We start from the raw sequence: 18589 nt of genomic DNA, 5'->3' as shown, positions 1-18589 counted from the left end.
GGACCCGTGGGACGCCAGGAGAAGAGCGGCCGGCACAGCCGTTACTCCTGCACGTGGCCGCTTGCTGCTGCCGTCGTCTGCCTAGCGCGGCTACCCTTTCCCCCATCCCCCATCCCCTTCTCTCCTGGTCGCTGTCGTACCTCGGCATCCATTTCCTCGCAGCAGCGATCGTGCTTTTGCCGGTGGCAGAGCTCCCCAGCCTGCACTCCAGGTTTCTTTCCAGCGGCCGCTTGATTTAGCCCTCTAGCCTCGAGAGGAGACTCAGCTGCACGGCCCCCAGTCAGCCTCGTCGCTTAGAGGAGCTGCCTGTCCTTCGTTGCTGTGGGGCGAATCGGCGGTAAGCCTTGTGGGGGCTCATTTGGGTAGCAGCGGTTTGAGCCAGAAACAGCTCTTTTCCTCATTTCCCTCTCTCTTTCCGTTCCCTTAGCTCAGGCAGCCAGCGTGTTTGGGGGTTGGTGCACGTCCTTTTTCTTTTTCTTTCTTTCTTTTTTCCTGCCTTATCAGCTGTGTTTTGCGTTCCTGAATTTCTGTTTTGGCAGCCAGCGTGTTGGGGGGTTGGTGCACGTCTTTTTTCCTGCCTTACCAGCTGTGTTCTTTGTTCCTGAATTTCTGCGTGCTGTGTGTTGCTTATGATTGGTTGTTAGTTATTATTTCTGGTCCTACGTTCTTTGGGCTGGGAATTTTATTCCATTATTATAACCACCACATCCGTGTGTTTGTTGCATTTTAAAGTCATTTGTTGATCCCCTTGGGGGGGGGGAGCCCTTATATCGCGTTCAGATTTCAGGCTGCTGCCTGACTGCCCTTCGTACTGAATTGGATTGCTGCTGCTCTGTTTACAGCGTTTCCATAGTAGCGTTAATTGCCCTGCCGCCAGCCTGTGTCAGCTTCGCCCTTAGCAACGAGTCCTGTTTACCTTGGCAACACTGATTACTCTGGCTGTTGTTTCCTTGTTGCGATTTGACCTTTTACCTACTTTTGAAACAGTAGCCTGTTAGTTTCAAGTTCACCTTTCGCCTCATTTCTCAAGCAGGGGCTTTTTACTGTTGCCTTTTGCAACAGTAGCAGTTTTCCTGCAAGGGTGTTGCTTCTTTTCTGTAGCCTTATTTTTCGACTACCTCTGCTGTGTTATTCCACAGCTTAGCTGGCTTGGATTCACAAGCACGGCGAGTTTGGTTGCTGCAATCATAGCATTAAAATTTAAATTGCTAAACGCTCTTCCTTGTGCTTCAGCTGCTTACATAAGTTTAGTTTCACTGGCTGCATAAATTAACATTAAATCAACACCACGGTTGCCCCTGCCCTTGTCTCCTTTACAATTGCTCCTGCCCTAGTATCCTTTTGGGCACAAGCTGGGATTTGAAGGGCTATTTATTAGCATAAAGTTAATCCTCCAGGCGTTCATATCTTGTTTTTGTTTTTTGTTTTTTGTTTTTGCTTGCTTACTTAAACACCGCATTTGGCTTGCCTGTCTCATATAGACTACAGTCCACATTTATCCCGGGTACTCGCAAGTGTTGCCTCTCAACCAAGCTTTGACTGCTTAACGCTTCTTTCCTTTATACCACTAGTGTGTCCTGTAATTCTAGGACTGCGTATAATGGCCCCTAGACGCAAACAGAAAGAGTCTGCGGCAGCACCCCCTAAAAAACGTCGAGCAACTGGCAAAAGTTATTCCGGCACGCCTTCGGGGACCGCTATTTCCATCCCTCCTGAGGCTGTGGCTACCTTGTTCTCCGGCTTCCAAAGTTTCTTCCAGCAGGTTTCCAAACCGGGTGTCACAGTTCAGGTAGTTCCCCCCGTGGGGTCCCCTGACTTCATTGCTGAGACACCCATGGACGAAGCTGCGCGCCCCGGGCCTTCATCCGCTAACACCCCTGAACAGCCTAGGCGTGTGGGCACAAGATCTCAATCCGCTCCTGCAGATGCCGCCACTTCCAGTGCTGGGGACAAGGCACCTTCAGCCACTGCGGGTAACGCTTCCATCGCCCAGCTGTCTCCAGGTACCCCTGCTTGTTTGCGAAGCCAGCCCCTTGATTCCCATTCTAGGTCCGGACGCTCATCAATCACATCTTATGACAGTGATGCTCAGGACCAGGTACAGGTGACGCCATCTCAGCAGGGCACTACTCAGCAGGTGGACCAGGAAAAGGGGAAGGCGAAGAAGACGGGTCAGAAGAAGTCTAAGAAGACCAAGCGTAAGGAGCTGGAGGACGACTCAGGTACTTCCTCTTCTAGTTCTGATGAGGATGACGGCATTTTAGAAGGGTACTGGGGCCAGGGCGAAGATTTGATTGGCTTGCCAATCTGGGCGCACGAGAGGAGGGCTAACTCACACCGCAAAACCTTTAATGGTACATTGGAATGGAAGAATGGGGCTTTGGTGGAAGATGTAAAAACTTCCACTTTCGTTTCTTCCGACTTCATTCTTGGTAATCATTTATCTAGCAAAAAGAGGAATAAGATTCTGAATGGGGATTATGTTGACATTTTTACCCTCTTGCCGCCCGCTAAGATAACTGGGAAGGGTGAAAAGAAACGCACCTATGGTAAACGCAAATATAGGGAGCCTAGGGCGGAACGCACTTTTGAAAACTGGCTAGATGGGTTCCAGGTATATATGGGCACCATAGTGGCTTGTTATCCAAAGAGGGCAATGCACCTTTTAGCCTACATGGCTCATGTTAGGCGGGCCTATGCTCTGGCGGGAGAGGGTCCTGCTCTCCTTTATGATGAGGAATTCCGTAGGAACGCTTCCCTGTTAGCAACCACCCGCTGGGACTTGCGTGACCAGAATTTTTGGGGTGAGCATGTGAGCCCTTACATTGAAAAGAAACACCCAGAGGCACTCCGGTCTGCCAGATTCGAACCCAGGAGGCCGAGCCGCCGTTTAGTGTGCTGGGAATTCAATAAAGGTACTTGCACCAGAGCCTATTGCAAATATAGCCATGAGTGCGAGAAGTGCCAGGGTGCTCATCCAGCGTCCGCTTGTTTCAAGGGCCAGCAGTCCTTTCGTGGGGGACGCGGCAACTTCCGGCAGGGGCCTAGAAATGCCACAGCCCAGGGACCAGGCCCCTCAGCCAACCGATACTAATTTGTCTTTGTCCATGGCCTTCTCCCCTATCAAACTCCAACCTTTAAAATCATTACTACAACTTTATCCCAATAGGCAAGCAGCAAAATATTTGGGGGATGGATTTTGTAAGGGTTTCAGAATTCCAGTAACCATACCTCCAACTTCCGGTGACCCACCTAATCAAAAGTCTGTAAGAGAAATGCCCGATGTAGCCAGGAAGAAAATTAATAAGGAAATTAGAGCTAATAGAATAGCTGGCCCCTTTCCTTTTCCCCCTATGCAGGACCTTCACGTTTCCCCATTGGGAATCGTCCCTAAGAAGAACCCGGGGGAATTTAGATTAATTCACAATTTATCTCATCCTAAGGGCTTCTCAGTCAATGATGGCATCCCTCAGGAGCTTTGTACTGTTAAATACGCAACATTTGATCAGGCAATTAAACTTATTAGGAAATTTGGCAAAGGCGCTTTATTGGCAAAGTGTGATATTGAATCTGCATTCCGCCTTCTGCCGGTTCACCCTCAGGACTTCAGGTGGTTGGGTTTCAAGTTTGAGGGGGCGTATTTTGTGGACAAAGCTATGCCCATGGGATGTTCAGTGGCGTGCTCAGCGTTCGAATCCTTCAGCACTTTTCTGGACTGGGCCCTCCGCTTTAGGACAGGCCTGGAGGGCGTGACCCACTACCTAGATGACTTCCTTTTTTGTGGGGGGGCTCATAATTCAGACTGTGCTTATCTTCTTGAAGCCTTCGCGTCCCTGGCCGCCGAGCTGGGTGTACCTTTGGCTGCAGAAAAAACAGAGGGACCGACATCCACCATTACTTATTTGGGTATAGAATTGGACACCGTAGCTCAGACGTCTCGGTTACCCTCAGAAAAATTGACAGCCCTTAAACGGACGATTACAGACACTCTACCCCTTAAAAAAGTAACATTAAAACAAATTCAATCCCTCCTGGGTCACCTTAATTTTGCGTGCAGAGTAATATCCCCGGGGCGCCCTTTTTGCTCAAGGCTTGCTAGGCTGTCGGCGGGACTGCGTGCTTCCCATCATCGGGTGCGCCTCAATAAGGGAGTGAAGTCTGATCTAAGAGTGTGGTTGCAATTCTTGGAAAAATTCAATGGCATTTCCTTATGGCAGGACACCTTAAGGTTAAGAGTAGATTTTCAAGTTCATTCTGATGCAGCAGGTTCACTAGGCTTCGGAGTTTACCTTAAAGGCAGGTGGTGTGCCCAGCACTGGCCACCTGAATGGAGAGGAAAGCCCCTCATTCGTGATCTAACATTTCTGGAATTTTTTCCCATTGTAGTAGCAGTTCATTTATGGGCGGACGAGTTCAAGAATCGCCGGGTATGCTTTTGGACTGATAACCAAGCTGTGGTCAATGTTCTTTCCAGGCAATCATCACGATCTCCCAGAGTGTCGGCCTTGCTGCGGGCCTTTGTGCTTCTGTGCTTACAATTGAACATTTATTTCTCTGCCAAATTTGTCCCAGGTGTTGATAACGATATCGCGGATGCTTTATCTCGTTTCCAGATGGACCGCTTCCGCTCTCTTGCACCAGAGGCTCAGCAGTTGCCAGAGGCGTTCCCGGAACATCTATGGAATCTTGGGAACGAGACGTGATAGAGGGAGTATTGGCGTCGGTTGCCCCCTCCACTCTCTCTACTTATAAAAAGGCCTGGTCCGATTTCCGGACTTTTCGCGCTAGAACTCTGGGCTCAGAAATGGATACACCCCCGAATAAGCGGGAGGTGCTAGCGTACCTAGTTAACTTAAGGAGGTTGGGCAGGGCCGCCAGAACTTTGCACATTCAAACAGCAGCTATCTCCTTCTTCAGTAAGGCCAGTTATTCAACGGACCCTTGTGCGGATTTTTTAGTGCGTAAAGCTCTCGAGGGCTGGCGCAGGCTTCAGCCACCGCGCAAGGATAGTCGGAAGCCCATTACTTTTAACTTATTATTCCAAATTCACAAGCAACTCAGGAAGTTGTGCTGGTCAAAATATGAGGCTAGACTTTTCTCAGCGGCTTATTCTATAGCCTTTTTTGGCGCATTCAGGATTGGTGAGGTGGTCTGTGAGGGTTCCCCTTCTCAAGCTGCCAAGGGTATTCTGTTGTCTGACCTATCCCTGTTTGAGAAGGAGGTGGTGATCCACATCCGCCAATCAAAAACAGATCAATGTGGGAGGGGCGCTTTGATGCGCTTGCCAGCCACGGGCCATCCCGGCCCCTGCCCTGTGAAGGACACCAGGCGTTTTCTCCATTTGAGGCCCGCCTCGCCCGGTCCATTCCTAATTCACCAGGATGGGTCTTGCTTAGCCCGCCACCAGTTTACCCGCGTAATGCGCAAGGCAATCGCTGCCTGTGGCCTTCCTCCCTCTGATTTTGCAGCACATTCCTTTCGTATTGGTGCCGCCACAACCGCAGTACATATGGGTTTGTCAGTGGATAGAATAAAAGACTTAGGCCGTTGGAAGTCCAAAGCATACAAAGGTTACCTCCGCTCCTCTAAATGAGCGCCCTCGTCTGCGGCTGTGGGCTTATGTTCCCTTTGTTCTTTTTCCAGAAAAACTCGTTAACATCTGGTTGTTTGGACACAGCATCGTGCATTGGGCCCGGGCTCGCGCTTATGATCGAAAAATGGGCCCCAATTTGGGGTTGCCTCCCTGGGTCAGAGTGTCCTGGATCACGAGACGGGGGATGCGTTGGAGTGAGTTCTTGCCAACAGTGAAGATTAGGGCTGCTACACATGGCCCTCCGGATATTTTGGTGGTGCAGCTGGGCGAGAATGATTTGGCTTATCGCAATGGCCAGGATTTGAAATGGACTATCCTTGCGGATTTTGATGGACTGTTGGCTACCTTCCCCAACTTGACCATTTTCTGGTCTTCCCTCCTGGAGAGGCGTGTCTGGCGTGACTGCTTTTCGCCCGCTGCTATAAACAAAGCAAGGAAATTTCTGGATATTGCTGTGGCCAGAAAGGTCTTGGCCTTGAATGGACATTATATACCGCACCCTGCGATTACGTTCAGTGATGTGTCACTATACCGTGCTGATGGCGTGCATCTTTCCGATGATGGGAATGACATTTGGCTTTCCGACATACTAGGTGCTATTAGGAATTGGTTGCGACTGTAAGGGTATTGGCGGCGAGCCCCTCTCGGGGGGGGGGGGGGGCTCGATTGGCGGTAGGCATTGGATTATCTCAGGAAGGTACAGGTGCGGGGGGGAGGTTGCTGCCATCACCTCCCCCAGAATGCGGAAGGGTACTCCCCTAAGGAGTCCGGGGCGTTGCCAAGTCCGAAGCCGTGGTAGGTGAGGGCCAGAGGGCACGCCCCTAATGGTGGCCCCAGGATGAGTTCCTAGTTGATGTGCATCGCAGGACTCATCCAATGGTGGTTAACCCTTCACAGACTGCCAGCAGAACGGGCTGGAGTCAGATATAGTCTGTTAGATCCAATGCCTATGCCAATACCCCTCTACAGTCGTAATCAATAAAGTTGTGGCCTCTTATGCCCATTAACCGTATACAATGTTTCTCGTGTCTTTATTTATCGCGGGGAGGACTCGGGGTATCGCCACACAAAATCTCTTCCCTCCTCGGGGGGAGGAGATGTTGTGGGCCCACGAGGCCTTCACGTGGGGGGGGGGGAATGGCTAGCATTCCCCCCAGCCCATTGGCTCCTTCCTCGCCGCGGCGCACCCAATCAGGCTGCGCCAAGGGGGCGCGGCTCACGCATTTAAGGGAGCACGCGGCAAGCGATCGGCCTCTCTTTCGTCGGACCTGGAACCTGCTTTTCCCACCCACCCACCCTCTTCATAGGCAGGTTCTTCTCTCGACGTTGCTGCGCACTTGTTGGTCGCCATCTGGGACCTGGTAGGATTTTTCCCACTTGGCGAATTGGCTCTGGCCTTGTGGTTTTTGCCTGCCGCGTATGCAAATCGTCACAACTTGGGGTTTTGGCGGTAGGCATTGGATTATCTCAGGAAGGTACAGGTGCGGGGGGGAGGTTGCTGCCATCACCTCCCCCAGAATGCGGAAGGGTACTCCCCTAAGGAGTCCGGGGCGTTGCCAAGTCCGAAGCCGTGGTAGGTGAGGGCCAGAGGGCACGCCCCTAATGGTGGCCCCAGGATGAGTTCCTAGTTGATGTGCATCGCAGGACTCATCCAATGGTGGTTAACCCTTCACAGACTGCCAGCAGAACGGGCTGGAGTCAGATATAGTCTGTTAGATCCAATGCCTATGCCAATACCCCTCTACAGTCGTAATCAATAAAGTTGTGGCCTCTTATGCCCATTAACCGTATACAATGTTTCTCGTGTCTTTATTTATCGCGGGGAGGACTCGGGGTATCGCCACACAACATCTCTCATAATGAATAAGGATCACTTGTGGTCTTTTACTACTGTGTACCAGCTCCTTAATTCTTCAGGGGAAATGTAATTCTTCAGGGGAAAGGTCATTATTGGAAGACGTCGAAAACCCAAGCTGTGGTGATTACAAAACAGAAATGGGAAGTTGCTACTGCTGCCCCCAAATTTCTGTTTTATAATTCCCATGACCGGGAATTTTAAAGTATTCAGTAATGACCCCAAAATACATTGATAGAGGCATTAAAAAAAATCAGCCCTATGTAGCAATAATGGGTTGTATCAAACAAAGTTGCCCTAGACTTTTGCCGGCGCAATGGAACGTCCTCTCACAGTGTGCCCCAACACTTCCCAAATCTGTTCTAGGGGTTCCCCCAGCCACTGGGGGACATACACAAGCCTTGCTCTTATTCCTGCTAAATGCTGCTGCTGCTGCTACTGCTGGAAAACCAGCATGACCTGAGAGCCAGACAGTTAGCTGATCGGAGCAGCCTTACACCTCTTGCCCATTAGCAACTTTTGCTACTTTTGCCCTTCAGCATCAGCCCCCATTTCCAGGTATTCCTTGTAACCCATTGGAGAGAGCTTAAGAGCGGTTGGTTCGCTTGCTCAGGAGAAAACAAGCATGCATGCATGCATGCATTCTTGGTGAACAACTCTTTCTCCTCCCTGCCTTCACTATTTCATAGCAGACATTGTTCAGGTGAAACCTACCTATCATTACATAATCCAATGCATATTGAATTAGAAGTAACTCCCACTGTGTTGAATGAGGCTTACTGGCAGGTAATATGCATGGGCCAGGGGGAACTCACCTGTTTAGTTTCTGCTTGTTATGCACCCAGTTATGTGTGTCTCTTCAAAGGCGTGTCTCTTTAAATGCTTCATTGATCCTTCATGGATCAATGCCTTGTCGTGGCGAAGGGGCTTGAATAACTCAGAGAAGCTATGAGCTATGCCGTGCAGGGCCACCCAAGATGGACAGGTCATAGTGGAGAGTTTTGACTAAACGTGATCCACCTGGAGAAGGAACTGGCAAGCCACTCCAGTATCCCTGCCAAGAAAACTTTAAATGCTAGGATTAAATTATTTCCCCCAGTTTGTTATGGCCTTACTGGATTTAGTGGGGCCATTATTAGGCGTTTGGAACCTGCAGGGTAGACACAGACTTATTTATTTGCTTCTTATTATACTGATGCCCCAACTTTCCTCCAAGGAACTCAAGGTTGCATTAATGCTTCTTCTCTTTCCCCATTTGATTCTCACCAACAACCCTGTGAGGTAGGTTCAGCTGAGAGACAGTCACTAGCCCTAGGTTACCCAGTCAACTTCATGACTGAGTGGCAATTTGGATCCTGGTCTTTGAGGTCCTAAGCCACTAATATCCTTTCACCCTACTTCACATTCTTGAAAAGAAGACGTGGAAGTGAACAGCCTGGGGCGGAGGGGATACTCTTTCCCCAAACAGCTAGAAGCTTTTTAGGTTTCTTGTGAAGAGTCCTGCATAGCACCTGCAAGACTAACCAATTTCAGCTGCAATCTTATACCTGCTCATCAGGCCCTTGATATATAGCAGGGTTTATTTCTATGTAGACAGGGCTTTTTTTCTGCTGGAACTCGCCAGAACTAAGTTGCGGTACCTCTCAGGTGGGTGCCATTGCCATTCTAAGAAAACAAGCGAGGCATTCATGGTGCGTTTTGGCACCTCTTTTTATAGAAAAAAGAGCATTGCATGTGGACATGTTGATCAATATACAGTTATCGTGTCCTAAAACTCTCTCCTGCCTGTATAAAGTTTGGTCACATGGTTGGGGCCAAGAGGGAGGGAGGGAGGGGGTCAAAGAGGAACAGGAGGGCTAAGGGCCCCCCAAAACCTGGAGCCAGTCCTGACAGGAAGTTCCATTGCACAGGTGAAAGTTTTTGCATGAAGAAGCTGACTTTGGATATGACCACATATCATTTTAAAAGAAATTATAGGGTATTCTGTCTCATAGGCACAGCTGTGCTTTAGAAGTGGGTTCATTCCCGTCCCCTATTTGTTTCTTGGTGTGTGCGCGCGCACAGATACACACACCACGGCATGTCAGCCAATATTTACAGGGAGAGGCACCAGATCACATTCAGGCTAGGCTATTTAGAGCAAGACCGAGGAGTGGGTCTGTGTACTAGGCCCTCTGTTGTACATAACGGCTGCTATGCTGAAGTGTCAGTGTGCCTGGGAGGGGGGGGGGATAGGGCTATCCATTTATTAGAAGTGGCAGCAAAACAACTTTTGAACGGGGCTCTTTATTTTGCACGTGTCGTCTCAAAATAAGAGAGCGGGGTGGGGAAGAGGCCTGTGTAATTAAACGTATTTCAAACTCATAGTATAGAAACTCATATGCTCATGGTACAGAGAGGTAGAAAACAGCAGTATAGATTTACAAGCTAAGGAGCAATTAAGTTAAAAAGGCAAGCAAAACAAAGCCCCTTTTTAATGAGCAAAAAAACCTCCAAACGAAGCTAATAAATAAATAAACTCAAACAGGTTTCCAGTTTCAGGTATCCCCGCCCTCCCCCACAGCTCATATTTAAGGCCCATAAGTCACATGGTAGCTGTCCATAATAATTTTTAAGAGTGTTCCCAACATCTAATGAGTTTTTTAAAGGCAAGTTTAAAATCTTCATTAAAACTAGTGTACAAGAGAGGATTGATAAGAGAATTCACATAACCCAGCCATGTCAGAAAGTGAGCCACTTCTGCCGATACGGTGCTAAGCTGAAGGCCCACAGCGAGCTCCTTGATAAAAAATGGCAGCCAAGACAAAATGAAGGCGCCTAAAATGAGGCCTAGGATGCGTGCAGCCTTTCGCTCCCTCACAGTGGAAATCTGTTGACGGTCTCCAACCAAATCCAGGTCGTTGTCAAAGGGAGAGGTCCTCACCGAAGCATGCATCCTATCAAATTCCATGGTCGGGTCTGATGTGGAGAAGTCTGAGACGCAGAAGGTTTGCGTGAGCTTACAACTCGCAAACGAGTTTTGGCTGTCGGTGCTCCTGCTGCTGAGGTGCCGGCTCGAGCCGCGTTTTTGGTAAAGGCTCTTTGCCGCATGGTAGATTCTGTAATAGAGAATCAAGATGAGGGTCAAAGGGATATAAAATGCCCCAAATGTGGAGTAAATGGTGTAGATGACGTGGTTGTGTTGAATCTGACACTCGCTGGAATTGGTGTTGGCGCTGTGGTTTCTCCAAAGCAAAGGAGGCATGGAGATGCAGGTGGATATTGTCCACACAGTGCCAATCATAACTCCAGCTCTCTTGGCCGTCCTCTTCCTGGCATACTCGATAGCATTTGTAATCGCCCAATATCGATCCAGCGCAATGACGCAAAGGTGAAGAATCGAGCATGTGCAACAGGTCATGTCTATGCTCAGCCATATCTCGCACAGGAAGTATCCCAAAGTCCATCTTTCCATCACGATGTATGTGATACTCAAGGGCATGACCAAAACAGCGACAAGCAGGTCTGTAACAGCCAGCGAGCAGATTAAGTAGTTGGCAGGCTGGTGCAGCTTCTTTGTCAGGCAGATTGCTGAAATGACCGAAGAGTTCAGAAGCATGGTCAAGGTTGTAATTATGGACAGAGACACTGTAATAAGCATGTTTTCAGTGACAGTTTTGGATCGGACAGCCGTGTCGGCTTCTGGTGTGAAGTTGGTGTGGTTCATCTTTTCAGACCAATACAAACTGCTCAGTGCCTCCTAGGTGCTGGTAGTGCCAAGCTTTAAAGTCCCTCCATTCTGGAAGATCACTAAGGATACTTCGGAGTTGGAGTACGATATCCTAGTGTCACATTTCCTCCCAGATCCAGTTTGCTTTCCCCTCCAGTTTGCTGCTTGCTCCTGGAAGATAAAAGGATGTTTCTTAATAGCAGATCTTCCAAGATGGCTTTTCTTTATTTGTTTTAAAGAATACCCAAAGTGGCAAAAAAGATTCTTTTTTAAAAAAAAGATGCAATGTTTAAAACTAGTTTAAACAAGATACAAATTGAACACCCAGACTAAATTATGAAACAACCAAAGACCTCATTAGCGACCCACTGCAGATGGCTTGGTGGAACAGAAAGGATTGCTTAGGCACCTACAATTAAGGAGTGATGCAAACAGGTGGGATTCTGTAAGTAGCACATTTCACAACCGGGGTGCCACAACAAAGAACGCACTGCTTCATGCATCTGCAGAACAAACTTTGCATGATGACAAACTATTAATAGGGCTTCCAAAAATAATAAAATAAAATAAAATGGGAAGCTTCTCCTAAGGTTGTGTCTGCATTTAGAGATTTCTGCAAGTAAGCTCTGTCTCAGATTAATCGGATGTTTAATACATTCATAGCAGAGTCAAATCTGAACTTCATTCTTCATGGCTACACAAAATCTGTGGTATTACAAGCAAATTAATCGACTTACTTCAGGAGGTAAAATGTTTCAGAAAAGCCATACTTAAGCTAATGCACGCTAGCTTTTCACATTCAGGTGTCAATCTTTTGAACAGTCTAAAAATACAGACTTTATAATAAGATGCTGTCAAGCAAAGGTTTAATGATTTTTCACCTCAAAAATTAATTTTTATGTACACAGCCCATTCCTGTTTTCAGAGCTTATGCGGTGTGCTCTAATTATTGCGAACATGCCATGTATCCCACTGAGTAAGTCTTTGCAACACACACACAGCCATACGTATGTTATTTTGCCTGCGACTTGGCTGATTTCCTTGTTGGATGCAGACCACTGCTGTGAGAGTTCACTAACAAGCACTAAACCTTTAACCGTGTTTTTAGAACTATTCTTTCACTAACTATTAGTCTTTGGACGATCATTGTAACAAGACGCTTAGACTTTCAGCTTCTTTATAGCTTGAGATATAGGAACCTGTAGGGCTGCAAGAGAAATGAAAGGCCAGCTTGTGGAGAGTCTCGTTTATGTTAGAAAGCTCTTCCTGATGTTAAGTCAGGATCTCCTTTCTTGTAATTTGAAGATGTTGGTTCAGGACCCACCCTTCAGAGCAGGAGAAAACAAGCTTGCACCATCTTCCATGTGACAGCCATTTGGATATCTGAATATGGCTATATTATTATATTAATAATAACATGCTTCCTGTGAAGGAAATAATTATACAGTACCAGGCTTTGCACAACTGTGTGGTTAGGGGTGGAGGTACGAAGACAGGCAGCTCCCGCATCATAGCTGCCAAGTACCCCGTTTTCCCCGGGAAAGCCCCGTTTTTTCGTACCGTTTCCCGGCAGTCCCCCGTATCAGTTCGCCTCCCGCTTTTCTCCCTTATTCCGCTCCTGCCGGCGGCTATTTTTTTTCCTGCTTTGCCCATCTATGGGCACTGTCTATGGGCACCAAAAATGGCTGGCGCCGGAAGTCTCGTCTACGCATGTCCGGAAGTGCATAGACGCAACTTCCGGTGGTGGCGGCGGCCATTTTTGGTGCCCATAGATGGGCAAACCACGGCTGCCACTCCCGGATTCTGCAGTCCAGGACTTGGTAGGTATGTCCTGCATATAGGCGGGAAGTAGATCATCTTGTCTCATGGTGCAGCAGGAATAACTTGGTGCTAAATGCCCAAAAGCTAGTGGAAATGATAATTGAGTTTAGAAGGCATCCTCCCATCTTGTTGCTAATCTCCATTCTTGGTAACATGGTTGTAGTGGTAGAGTCCTTTAGGTGCTTGGGCTCTATGATCTCTCAAAAATTGAATTGGTCAGATAATATCAATATTATTATTAAAAAGGTACACCAGAGATTGTATTTCTTGTGACAACTAAGGAAATTTAATATGCCCCAAGAATCGCTGGTCCAATTTTATAGAGGTACTATTGAAACTGTTCTCTGTAATTCTATTACTGTCTGGTATGGTATAGCCTCTAAACTGGATAAGAAGAGGCTCCAACGAGCAGTAAGGACTGCAGAGAGGGTAACTGGTGTTAGTTTGCCTCCAATAGAGACACTTTATGCCACTCAAGTCAGGAAGAGAGCAGAGAGAATTGCTGCAGACCCTTTGCATCCTGCTCATTACCTGTTTGATTTACTCCCATCTGGACGTCGGTACAGGACTCTATATACAATAACGTCTAGGCACAGGAATAGATTTTTTCCTTGTGCCATCAAATTGTTGAATCTGTAGTTGTAGGCGGAAGGGAGGCCAGTTGGTGGTATGGGGTCTTTTAGCTGTGCTGTTGTATTGTGAGCAGAATAGTGTTTGTATGAGGTATGTTTTTTCTTTACATTGCAATGTAGTCGAAGCAAAATTCCAAGTATGGTGATATTGGCCAATAAATTATTCTATTCTATTCTATTCTCCTGAAGGCGAAAAAGCACAATGAGGCCAGGAGGCATCACCTGACTTGCTCTGGCCTATAGCTGCTAGGAGATGTCATTGATGGTCAGGCAGACCTGCAGTGCCTTCCTTTGGCCTGAGCTAGATATCATGGTGCATGGACTGAATTTCCACCTGACAACTCCTAGGCTCTGGGGTCAGGGCATGGCCAAGTCCTGATACATGGCTATATTTCTATAGGTTGTGGATTCAGATATTCCCCAAGAAAGGTTCCATGCAACAAGCATTCAAAGCAAAATGGAGGCAAACCACAAGAACTCCCCAAGGAGCATACTGTTAAAAAAAAGAGAAGCCTCTGAGATTCATTGAAATTCAGCACATTCATAATGGTTCTGCTTTCCCCCCAGGGGAGCATTGTCTTTAGGAAACATCACATTTTATAAATAAAAAGGATAACTTTCCCTTGACAAAGTGTGGGAATGTTTGAAATGTGCAGAGGGTCAGATGAGCGAGATGAGCGCCGCAGCCCTAGAGTCACGACTGGACCCTAATGGTCAGGGGTCCCTTTCCCTTTCCCTTTATGATCCCAATCTGGATTGCATTCCTACACCTGCAATCTTCATTGGGGAAAAAAAATCTCATTTACTTGCATGCCACCCTCTTCATCCCACATAAGGAACTCCTAGTCTGGACTGGGCCCCCACAGTGGCAATGTGTTTGTGTGTGTGTGTTTAAAGCATGCATTTGAAAGCACGGCTAACATAATGTTTAGTTACTCTTTGTAAACCAATTTAAGGTCTTTTTTTTACAGTTTTGTGAAATAAATAAAAAGAGTTATGGGTCTTCTCTTCTACTGTTCAAATTGGACTGCCCTGTAGATGTTGTTGAACTACAACTCCCATCACCCCGGCCATTGACCACAATGGGCTGGGGCTGATGGGAGTTGTAGTCCCAAAACCTGAAGGTCACCAGATTGCAGAAGGCTGGTTCAAATATTGATCTGGGTTGCTCTCCATGGTCCTGAACTACGTGATCTTGTAACAAACTCCTTTTTAATGTGGATTGTCTCAAGTTCTTTAATTGGCTATGGGTTGTGCTAAGTAGCTCTTTGTGTGCTTCCACAATGGGACTTCTACCCTTCTTCTTCCCCTGTGCAGCCCCTACATCTGTTCTGGAGGTTCCACCAAAACTCTAGAGCAGATTTGAGGACTACATGAGGCACACATGTGGAGAGGACAGGGCAGAAGTTCTGTTGTGCAAACAGAAGTCTTTTCAATTACACAATTACTTAGGTGAATACCACCTATGTTTCTCAGATCCGACCTACATTTCCTAAACAAATTTCCCATGCTCTGTCTCCCGCTTAAAAACCATGCTGCTGTTTGTTCTTCTAAATTCTATACAGGGTGACCCATATTTTGAATAAAATCAAAGAACTGAATGAGAAGTATGCAGTAAATGAGGCAAAAAATAAAGAAATTGGAACCAACTTTTGCCTCGTCACTTGAGGGTATTGAAAACAGTAGCATTATAATTATTTAAATACTCAAATGTAGAGCTCTATGAGTTTTATTGCACACAAACACACAGAGTTCTCATTCATAAAAAAACCTTCCACGCTTATTTCTGACATATTCAGTTTTGAGGGAAATAATGCTAGCTGAATTAACCCGGAGCTAATTGTACCAAATTAGTTCAATGTCCCCAGGCACACACTGTTTTTCATTAGTCAATATTTACATCTTGGTTATGACTTTTCTGTTAAAAGGGGTCTTCTGGCTTCTGCTTTCTATATGTATTGATTTTAATTACAACATGTTATTCTGTCTTTCAAAAAAGAACCACGTCAAGACAGCTTGATTTGTGAACTGAATCTTTGCTTGTTGCATCAGAATATGAAATTATGTGGCAGAAAACAGCATGAGCAGCTATTTGTAGCTGCGGAATGTACATATAGAGATTCTGCACTTTGTATTGTATGCACTACCAAATCAATGTCTGGCACTTTCATGTATGACATCACTGATCAGCTGATTGAGGGTTAGGTGGGGGGGGGCCTTCTTCCTATCTCCCTTCCCAGCAGGAACTCAGCTCTCACAAAGTGCTATAAGATATGTGGCAGGAAACCATTAAAACATTCACTGTGGTTATGCGTCCTAGCAGCTTAAATGACTCTTAAAAATAGACATATTTATATACAAAGACATTCATCAATAGTTATGAGCTATGATTGTTAAATGGAATGTCCACATTCAAAACTCTGTGTAGTAAGTGCTGAGGCAAATGATCGGGGGTGGGGGGTGGTGGCAGCCATAATTTTTATGCCCTGTTTGTGAGCTCTCAGGAGGTCCATACCTCAGTGATAAAGCAAATGCATTGCATAGAGAAGGTTCTTCCAGTTAAACCGCTCATGAAATAGGCGATGGGAAGAACCTCTGCTTGAGACTTGGGAACCTTTTGAGAACCAAGGATTGCATTACTCAGGCAGAAAGCTGTCAGAGACTGGGCAGGCCCAGATCCACACTGTCAAATGCCCTAAACACCCACACAGCTCTGTTTCCCATGGAACTAGATGCATACATGTAATTCTTAGTCATTCTACTGAAGCTTTCCCTTCCATTTTCTGCACTGACTGTTTCCCCGCCAAAAAAGCTTGTTTAAAAAGCAAAACAAAAAAACAAAAACCCTCTCCAACAGCCTTTATTTGTCCTAACTGTGCCAAAGGGAGACAGAACTCAGTAATCAAACCAGAGAGGACAAATAATGGCAAAGCTCAGCTGAACTATAAGCTCTGCCTTACACAACCTCAAATTTCAGATTGCAGTTGCACCCCAAAACTGCATGCGCACATTTAAAAAACAAACAAAAACACATGGATGACTTTTTGCGTATTTGCAAGGAACGCAAGTTTACTTCTCAGCTGAGATATTTTCAACTCTGCTTTCACAATATTGTAGCATGTCTTCCTACAGAGGCAGTTTCAAAACTGTCTTTAGGGTGGTTGTTTTTTATAGTCCTTAGAAATTTTGGAAATAAATAAATACCTAAAAGGTATTTGCCCGAGAATAAGCCCTACGGAATTTGGGACTTACTTCAGAGTGAACATGCCTAGGATCATGCTATTAATCACCATCAAACTGAATGGGGCAATGGCCTTTCTTTGGATTTGATTTAGACTCTAAATGACTCAAGCTTAAGCTAGGGGATGGGATCTCTGTATGCCCAGAATCTATTTTGAATGCCTTGGAAGATGTGAACCAATAGGAAACCTCCTCTGAAGTTTCACAGAGGACATCTTTGGACCACCCCAGAATATCTACAGCCAACCTCTTCCACCAAACATTGTTTCAGCACTGGCAATTTTCTCGTCAGAAATTAATGACTGTACTCAGAGAAATGGCACGGATGAGCAGAAGGGCATAAAACTAAGACAAGCAGAAACTGTAGCCTCAAACTGAGTTCAAATAGCAGGCCTGAAGCAGCAAGATTGGGGTGGGGGGATAAAGAGCTTATACTTTTCTTTTTCCACTTTCTCTTGTTACGACAAATTTCAGTGCAAGAGCGCTCACAGCCAGCACAGATCAATGAGCAGGCTCATCGGTAAGATGGCACAATCTGTACAGACACTTTCCCTAGAAGCGCTTAATTTTTTGAAAAGCACAGCAACCTTTAGCCACAACCACCTCTAGCAAGTTAAACATTATGAATCATCCTTTTAATATGGTGCAAACAAGCAAATAAATCATGGGCATGGTCTTTACGGCCAAAAGCAACTTGCTGCAATAATAAGTCCTTCTGGAAACAGTTAATCTTCCAAGCTGCAGGGTCCACTTTGTCAACCATACAGTTCCCAAATATCAGCTTACCTGAGCCTTCACTTTGGAGGCTGAGCTAAAAGTTGTCTCTGTTTTAGAATAACTGTGTCCACAATGGCTTAAATGGCCATTAAAGGGGGAGTCTTTAGAGACTGGTTAGGTGAGGAGGACTGGGAACTGTATTAACTTGTTAATTTATGCCTATTAAACCCAGAGATGTACATTTTCCAGTTCTGCTCCACCCATGCCTACTCAGAAGCAAATTCCATGGACATTAATGGGATTTACTGCCAGCACGCAGGTGGCGCTGTGGGTTAAACCACAGAGCCTAGGGCTTGCTGATCAGAAGGTTGGCGGTTCGAATTCCTGCGACGGGGTGAGCTCCCATTGCTTGGTCCCAGCTCCTGCCAACCTAGCAGTTCGAAGGCACATCAAAGTGCAAGTAGATGAATAGGTACCACTCCAAGCGGGAAGGTAAACGGCGTTTCCATGCGCTGCTCTGGTTTGCCAGAAGCGGCTTTGTCATGCTGGCCACATAACCTGGAAGCTGTACGCCGGCTCCCTCGGCCAATAATGGGAGATGAGCACCGCAACCCCAGAGTTGGTCATGACTGGACCATAGCCTATGGTCCATTAAGTGAGAATTAAGCACCATTGAGACCAGTGGGGCATAATGTGCTTAACTTGTGCAGAATATTGCCTTTGTTGTTGTTTTTAATGCTTGTTTGTGCATTTTTGAGCATACGTGTGACAGCTATGCAATAGTGCTGATGCAAAAATTTAGGTACATCCAACAGTCATAACATGTTGGCGGAGGGGTAAGTGTGAAATAGGTAATACTCTTCCCAACCCAACACCTCTTGGTGTAGTTTTCTTTTTTGGGGGGGGGGAGGAAACAAACAATCCAGGCCCCAGTTTGCTTCTGTTAATTTTTTTAAAATAACTGCCCTGTTCAAAGATCAGAAGCTTGTTGTTTTCTTTCAGTAAAAAGAAATAGAACTGGA

The 18589-nt window shown here is 46.5% G+C and overlaps 2 protein-coding genes and 1 long non-coding RNA gene across 3 annotated transcripts; 2 read left to right on the top strand and 1 right to left on the bottom strand.

Annotated features, from left to right (window-relative positions):
- LOC118082278 (uncharacterized) lies at positions 1-7383 on the top strand. Its single transcript, XM_088665964.1, has 2 exons — positions 1-337; positions 1590-7383. The coding sequence occupies exon 2, from the start codon at positions 1601-1603 to the stop codon at positions 3092-3094; it is 1494 nt and encodes a 497-aa protein (XP_088522090.1). The 5' UTR covers positions 1-337; positions 1590-1600; the 3' UTR covers positions 3095-7383.
- Positions 7384-9722: 2339 nt separating this feature from the next.
- On the bottom strand, positions 9723-11324 carry HTR1E (5-hydroxytryptamine receptor 1E). Its single transcript, XM_035109442.3, has one exon. The coding sequence runs from the start codon at positions 11152-11154 to the stop codon at positions 10060-10062; it is 1095 nt and encodes a 364-aa protein (XP_034965333.1). The 5' UTR covers positions 11155-11324; the 3' UTR covers positions 9723-10059.
- A 2960-nt stretch (positions 11325-14284) lies between these two features.
- Positions 14285-15916, top strand: LOC148686225 (uncharacterized). Its single transcript, XR_015948925.1, has 2 exons — positions 14285-14650; positions 14714-15916. It is a non-coding gene; the product is annotated as an uncharacterized LOC148686225 (long non-coding RNA).
- The last annotated feature ends 2673 nt before the right edge of the window (positions 15917-18589 follow it).

The sequence above is a fragment of the Zootoca vivipara genome, chromosome 3 (genome assembly GCF_965207765.1).
Source record: "Zootoca vivipara chromosome 3, rZooViv2.hap1.1, whole genome shotgun sequence".
NCBI lineage: Eukaryota > Metazoa > Chordata > Lepidosauria > Squamata > Lacertidae > Zootoca > Zootoca vivipara.
This window is presented reverse-complemented; position numbering and strand designations above follow the sequence as displayed.

Excerpts from the sequence above, each read along its gene's own strand:
- LOC118082278 (XM_088665964.1), top strand. The coding sequence starts at position 1,601 with ATGGCCCCTAGACGCAAACAGAAAGAGTCTGCGGCAGCACCCCCTAAA.
- HTR1E (XM_035109442.3), bottom strand. The coding sequence starts at position 11,154 with ATGAACCACACCAACTTCACACCAGAAGCCGACACGGCTGTCCGATCC.